This window comes from Phoenix dactylifera, chromosome 18 (genome assembly GCF_009389715.1).
Source record: "Phoenix dactylifera cultivar Barhee BC4 chromosome 18, palm_55x_up_171113_PBpolish2nd_filt_p, whole genome shotgun sequence".
Taxonomy (NCBI): domain Eukaryota; kingdom Viridiplantae; phylum Streptophyta; class Magnoliopsida; order Arecales; family Arecaceae; genus Phoenix; species Phoenix dactylifera.
Window position 1 is genome coordinate 738159 of NC_052409.1, and position 7323 is coordinate 745481.

The window sequence follows — 7323 nt, forward strand, 5'->3', positions numbered from 1 at the left end:
CAAGATCAAGAATTCTATAGAGATAGCATGGCATATTAGAGGGATCAAATAGTCTGTCAAAACTGCAAGCTATCTCAAGTCTGGGGCTCTAAGATGACCCGAAAACCACCTTAAGTTTGGAACGCCACCCGGCCGGTCTGAAATCCTGTGGACAAGAGTCGCTTGGAGATGATCACCATTGGACGTGCCAATTTTGCCTGCCGGTGCCAATCCGACCATCACCGGCAAGGGGTTTAGAGAAGAGTTCCCATACACAAGCCTTAGGGCTTTGGTTTTGGTATTCGTCCAGCGTAAACATAAACAATGGAAGATAAAGAAGCGATAAGATTTTTCTTTTTTGGTTTTGGTTTTGGCATCTCCATGAGCATCAAATTAAAGTTGATGTAGGGAAGCGATAAGATTCTTTTTCAGAAAAGCATTTATTCTCATTTACACGCAAAATGCAATAAGCATGGTTCAAGAAAACTTTAATTCGTTCCAACCAAAATCATGTAGAAACTCTCAACAATTTAAAATTATGCTATAAGAAAAGGAAAGAAAATATTGGGAAAATATTGGATGTCAAAGTCATATAATACAGACTTCGGAGATGAAGACCGAGTAATTTGAACATGCCATTCACAATCTTGCCGTGTATTATAATTGCGTGCCACCATATTGATTTTCTCATTTTTGACAGAGTGGATACTTTGGTAACATTCATGCATACAGAAAATGTATTGAAAATGAAATGTATACTTAACAGTCAAATGCAGAACAAAGCAACACACAGATAATATAAGCTCACATGTCATAAGCGGATATGCAAACCCAACCCAAATATCACATTGAAACAGAACAAGCAATATGTGTTCTCGTTGTCTATAAAGCACAGAAATAATCATGGATTTTCCTCCTTTTTTCTTCTTTTTTTTGCGTTTGACAAAGCAGCAAGGCAAGCCCACTAAATTTACTGATAAGTGAATGATAGGGTTCTCACTAACCCAGCTTGAGGAACCAGTCGAAGCATGGTGAGAGAAGCTGCTAGCAAGCACCCAACCAATAGCAATTCTCTTATAAGGTCGCTATTCCCTCTTTGCAGCAATTGATCGTGCTTTTAGATTTAGGAATACTGCCCTGAAGTTCCAACAGAAATGACATTGTTCAGCATAGATAAACATAATTTATTGAACCGACAGGGAATCCAATCAGAAAATTACGAGTCCGAGATCATGTAAGGAATTCCGGTGGCATTACTTGTATCCAGATGAAGTTACATGTTACAACTGAAAACCCTAGATTTGATGGTGTTTAATCAAACTGAGGACGTTTCCTTATGTTCCTATATGTTTCAGTTTGAGAAGATTGCCCTCTTATTTTTCTCTTAGACCAACATGTGCCATTCAACATGGTGGATTACTCTTTTGGTTGAGCTGCAAATTTTTCTTAGTGTCTCACCACATTTCCATCACAAAACAATAAATCCAAATGTAATTAGTACACGAAATTAAATATTAAACATCAATATGCATAGCACCTTGTCGAGATTAATAATTAAAATCATGAATTTGCAGTAACATACATACAGATCAACATTCATAAAGTACAACTAAGTTTACCCCCAAAAGAAAAAAAGGGTACATACAAAGAATAAACACATTCTGCTGACATTACCTCAGGTAAGCATGGATGCAAGACCAAGCGCACGGAGACAATTAAGTTACTGATTAGATATCCCTGGATGAATGCAAAGCCATGACGAACAATATAATATAAGGAAAAAGCATGGAAGTCATCACGGCCATATCTATATGGATAATTTGCTTCTGTCTTATAATCTCACTTGCTAGTATGTCTGTCTTCCACTCAAAAAACAAGTGTCTATATCTATCTAGTTATATATGTACAAAATTACATGTAAGTGCAAGCTCTCATGGATATATGTGCATATATGCGTGTCTAAGCCCTCTCTCTCTCACACGCACATACGTACACACACACAGTGAGAGAGAGAGAGACCAGGCAGACATTCAACCAACAAATGCAAAAATCAAAAAGACCTTTTCCCTTGAAGAGTAAATTTTCAAGCACAAGTTGTTTGGCTAAAGAGAACAGCATGTAACATGTTTATGTATTGATTTATTTATGTCAAAATAACTGAAAGGGCATAAACTGGAGAATTCATTCTAGATGAAGTATTTTAAGATGAATAAGAAGGACAGACCAGCATGAAGCAACAAAGCTGTGGAAGAGAACACGGAACTGCAGAGGCATATATTGGTAGTTCACCCAACCAACTATAGGCCAAAACTGCAAATCAAAGCCCATAAGGTTCAGTGAACACTAGAGGTCCAGTGAGCATGGTTGAAACCCAAATAAGGTTCCATAGAATAGATTAAGGAGTACCTTCCATGCAGTCAACTGAACAGATGGGTAATCCTTCCTGACCTTGCTCCTCACTAAACTAAATGGTCTTCCTGCATTTACCAATGGAAAAAAATAATGCTTTAAGTTTTTCAAATGCAGATGTAAACTACTCAATATAATGAACTTCGGAAGCTTTGATAACAAAACAATACAATCACTCCACCCTCTTATAAGCAAATGTAAGTGCAGTCATAATTACATTCAACCAATGTGCCTACCACCAGAAATGAACGAAAGGTACATAGGGCATTTGGACCAACCAAAAATCCTGGAACACATGATACTCAAAATTAACATTTAGGAACTTACATCCACAGTATATTGATTGATACAATCGAGTACTCTACAGGTATGTAGAGATGTATGTAACCAAATACTAACCATTTTCAAAGAGTTTAGCATTATATTGCATGTTATGGGCTGTCTCAGATGACAGCAACAAAAGTATGAATGCATATTTATCAATGTTCCACTAATGATATGCATTCTTTAAAGACCATCTTTAGATTTAAGTGCCTTGAAATCTCTCCAGGTATAATGGCTATTTTCTTTTTTTTAACAATCAAATCCCTCCATGTAACTGCCTAAAATGATATTTTGACAATATGGAATTTAGATCATTCAAATGAAAAAAGAAAAATAAAATCAGTGATGCTAGAACTTTATGCACTACCCCTATCCCTGCAGATAAGGATCGCAGCCTGCTTCCTTGAGAGGATGGTTGTTTTATGCTGGCTCAACCAGCCGGAGCCTGTAGTTGCTAGAACTTCATCTAGTTTAAAAGACAGAAAACAAAAGGAGAAAACTAAAAGAGTGGAACTATATGTTGACTGGAGGAATACAAACAAACATGGCATGAAAAGGACAGTTTCTAATGGAATTTATATAACTACTTTTAATAGCCATTCCACATCCATAAATGATTGAATTAACAATTATGAAACCAAGAAATTAAGATGGAGTGTTAAACATAGAGCAACTCAAAATAGTCCATACCTTCAATGACAAGACCATAGTACATCATAAAAAACATGTTGTTCCATGGTGAAGCAGTCAACTGTTCCAATATTACCTGTAAAGGACCAAGTTTATCATGATCATTCATTAGCCCAAGTTGATTACCATCCAAAGATAAAAGTAGGAATTATTAGAAACAAACAATTATCATATGCAAAATACAGATGCAACTTTTGGTGTGAACTGGCTGGCTAAATAGAATTAGTGCATTTAAAAACTTACCTTCTTAGCGACAGTCTCCTTTCCTTTCTTACCCTTGAAAATAATCTCCATAAGCTTGTGCAGAAAGTGACCAAAAGGTCCAGCATAGGCAAAACCATAGAGCTGCAAAGAATTGAATGGATTAGTTTTATAAGAACAGAGTATGCCCTTTTTAAGTTCAACACTGAAAATATTTTCACACCGGTTATGAAAATAAATACTACTTGAATTGTGCCCAAAAACAAAGACAGAAAATATCTGTTCAATGAGATCATGTAGGTTAAGTCAAGTCTTTCATGGAAATGACAAAACATAAGCACTAGAAGGATACAAATGATCCATTGCAGTAATAAAATCTTGCTTTTCAGTGCTGAATGCCTTTGCCATACCACATCCACCTCAAGGCAATACCTACAAGTCAAACAATGTTCCTGTCTGAATCCCAGTAAGACCAATAGGAAACCAATGAAACTCTGGACCTAATATAGTCCACGATGATAAAACCCATTATTCCTCTTTCTCCTTCCTCTTCACTTTGTAATTATTTCTTCTTCTGATTATTATTTTACCTGAGATTTCTCTATGGCAAGTCTACCTTCTAGCATGAAGGAAAAGGGGAATGCCTTAGCAGAACCTAGAAATAGTCCCAACAATTCTAATGCACCTCACTCTTTGAATAATATCAGATGTTTGAGGGAAACATGAATGACATATTGATTGAGTACATGACTAAAGCTTTGAAAAAAATCAACTACTTTAACAACTAAAACAAAAATAACACAATTCACCATATTTAAAGAAAAAAAGTCTCCATATAAAATATCAGGGTTTTTTCAGTGTTAATCTAATTGATACACGTTCAAAAATTATCACTTTACATGCACCAATGAATCAAGGCATCCCTAGAGCCAAAATTACTTGAATTTGATTCTAATATTAATAAAAGATTCTAAATAACAAACTCCAAAATTTGAGTTCTCATGGAATTTTACGCTCAAATATGACTTTTAAACCTTCCTGAACTTAAACTTGAAACGTAAGTACCCAAATTGATGGAATCATCCTAAACACTTCTTTTTTTATCAGAGAAAAATATTAGACAGAGCCCAATCGGATCACCGGAGACACTCAATATCAATAAAATACACAATCTTTTCCCCCCAATCCACAAAACATCAAAGCCCAAAAAGAAAGACAAGAGAACAAGAACACAGCAAGAAGTTGAAAAATCAGAACAACATACCATGACAAGAAGCAACCTTCTCAACTGGAGCTTCTTGTTCCCGGCGATCTTTTGAGCAACCGCATCGCTGCATCCCGCCAAAACCCCAGAAGTCATTGCCTACAAATCAAAGAGGAAGAACAAAAGAGGAACCCATGAATTCACCACCAAGAGCAACTGAAAAAACAGCAGCCAGGTGAAGATTCAAAGGGAAACAAAAGGCAATAAGAGGGGAAAAAAACCAAACTTTACGGAGAAAAGGGGAAAAAGATCCAACCTTTGTTCTAAGAGGGTGTTCTTGAAGCTGCCCGAGGTAGCGCTTCCATGCCTGTGACACGATCTCCGACATGGCTACCGAAGCGGAGGCGCAGAGCACCCTCTCTTCTTCTGGGGTTTTAGAAGGTTTTGGGGGTCTTGGGAAGAGGGGAAGAGAAGAAGAGGAAAAGGAGCACAGAAGCGTGGGTCAGAACTCAGAAGGTGAGACGAAGAGGAATAAGAAGAAGTAGAGTAGAATGGGAGGGGAAGAGATTGAAAGAGAGAGAAGAGGGGTTAGGTGACAATTTGAAGCGTGAGAGGAAGGAGAGTTGGAAGGAGGAATGGTCAAGAGTCCACACCCTTTTTAAAAAAAAATTAATGGGGCCCAACCATTCCGAGTAGTTGGAGGTCAAGGGGGCATCTTTGGCAATCGGAAACTGTCATTAGATTTTTTTTGTTTTTTAGGGTTACAACGTCAAAAGCTTGCCAAGCTGTCCAAGTCATGTATTTTGTTAATTTCTTTCATTATTAAAGAGGTTAATTCTTCCCTTTTTCTACTCCATACCAATTACATCCCAAATGCAAGCAATGATACTAACCAAGTATGCAGTGGCGAAGAAAAATACTTCGAAACACCTATCATTGGACTCATAATTTTGTAGCCGATCAATTTCTAGAACAATAAATTTTAAGCGTTGCTCTAATTTTCTCATACCATGTGGCAAAAAAACTATTCACATACGGATAACAGAAGCATTCATAGGATTGACATGGATCACCTTTTAATGCTTTTTCGGAGAATAATGATTTAGGTGTCATCTATTATTTCATAAAAGCAATATCTCTCTATGGTCGAACATAAAACTTCCTTCCAATAAAAAGAGGGTGCAACAACCATATATTTTCTCCTTGTTAATTTGCACCTATAGTAAATATCATTCTCTATCAAGGCAGATGCATCATGGTCATAAAAAGATCTGTAAGTTCCACATCTTACATGGCTAAAAGGTTACAAAACATCCTATTAGAGGCAATGCGTTTTTATTGACAGAAGTGATGTTAATCATCTCAAGTAAATGCTTTTCCATCTATGCTTCCCGTGTCTTAATCAAAGCAGGTAATCCACCCAAGTGCATGCATGATTGTGCGCTCAGCGCAAAGCACCAAAACAAGATGGTTACAGAAAGCATATTAAAATTTGAGAGCATCATCCTATCAACAACAACAAAAAAAAGAAAAAAAAAAGAGAGAAACTTTGAGTTGACATGCCTGATAATATAGCTTTTTATGAATGCCTCAACTAGTTTGGTGCAAGCTATTGTCTTCTGCTAATTTCTGCCAACCTATTCATTCATGTTCCCTCTGGTATGAAATGGACAGCATGGATGACCCTCTTTTAATTTTTTGATAGGAAATACTTACCCCAACAACTAAGAGCAAGTGGGCTTGCCAATATAATTTAATCACTAGGAGTCAACCGAGCATTGCCCATAAAATGAACATATTAGGTTCTAGCTAAACATGACTCTCTCTTTTTTTTTATAGGGTCCGAAGGCATTAAAAAAAAAGAGAGCAAGTTGGATGCATGTTAGAGGACAAATATAAAGGTAAACAATCAGAATCCTCCATGCACCATGGAGTACTGTGTATCTTACGATGGCTACCATCAAGAGATAGACGGCTATCAAATAATACATATCATGTATGATATGGAATGCACTCGTGGACCGCCTTATTTGATAACTGACCATTTTCAATATGATATGGGGCATACTGTATCATACAGAACTATGTATGACACAGGTATTTTTTTTAGGGTCAGAAAAACAGAAATCTAAAAGCAAACGCACAAGACACGGTCTACAAATGCAGGATCTATGGAAAATTATGCAAACCGGCCATGAGTGCGACCCCAACACAATTGTCGGGTCGTGGAAGGCTCATATATAAATACTTGGGTAATATCACCTTTCTCCCCAAGTACTTCTTGACCGGTTCATAAACTTTTTTGCTATCAGAGATCAGATCAGCTGCAGGGAGCCAGAGAATAGAAAAAAAATGGAGGAGTGACATGCACTCAAATTTTCAGGTGGGCCCACGAGAATAAAGCATCATGAGCCTTGGCTATTATGGTGCTTATAAGCAACTCCGGCAGCTGATTCCAAGTCAAGTCAATTGTATTAGACTAGAAAAGTTGGTGAGCATCAGAGCTGTGAGCAAAT

General features: G+C 37.1%; 1 protein-coding gene across 1 annotated transcript; it reads right to left on the reverse strand.

Moving 5' to 3' along the window:
- Positions 1–634: 634 nt before the first annotated feature.
- Positions 635–5445, reverse strand: LOC103706938 (peroxisomal membrane protein PMP22-like). Its single transcript, XM_008791217.4, has 7 exons — positions 5124–5445; positions 4868–4966; positions 3646–3747; positions 3403–3478; positions 2386–2456; positions 2204–2289; positions 635–1116 (listed from the first exon to the last, which is right to left on the reverse strand). Exons 1-7 carry the CDS (start codon positions 5193–5195, stop codon positions 1065–1067), a joined length of 558 nt encoding a protein of 185 aa, XP_008789439.1. The 5' UTR covers positions 5196–5445; the 3' UTR covers positions 635–1064.
- Positions 5446–7323: the final 1878 nt, after the last annotated feature.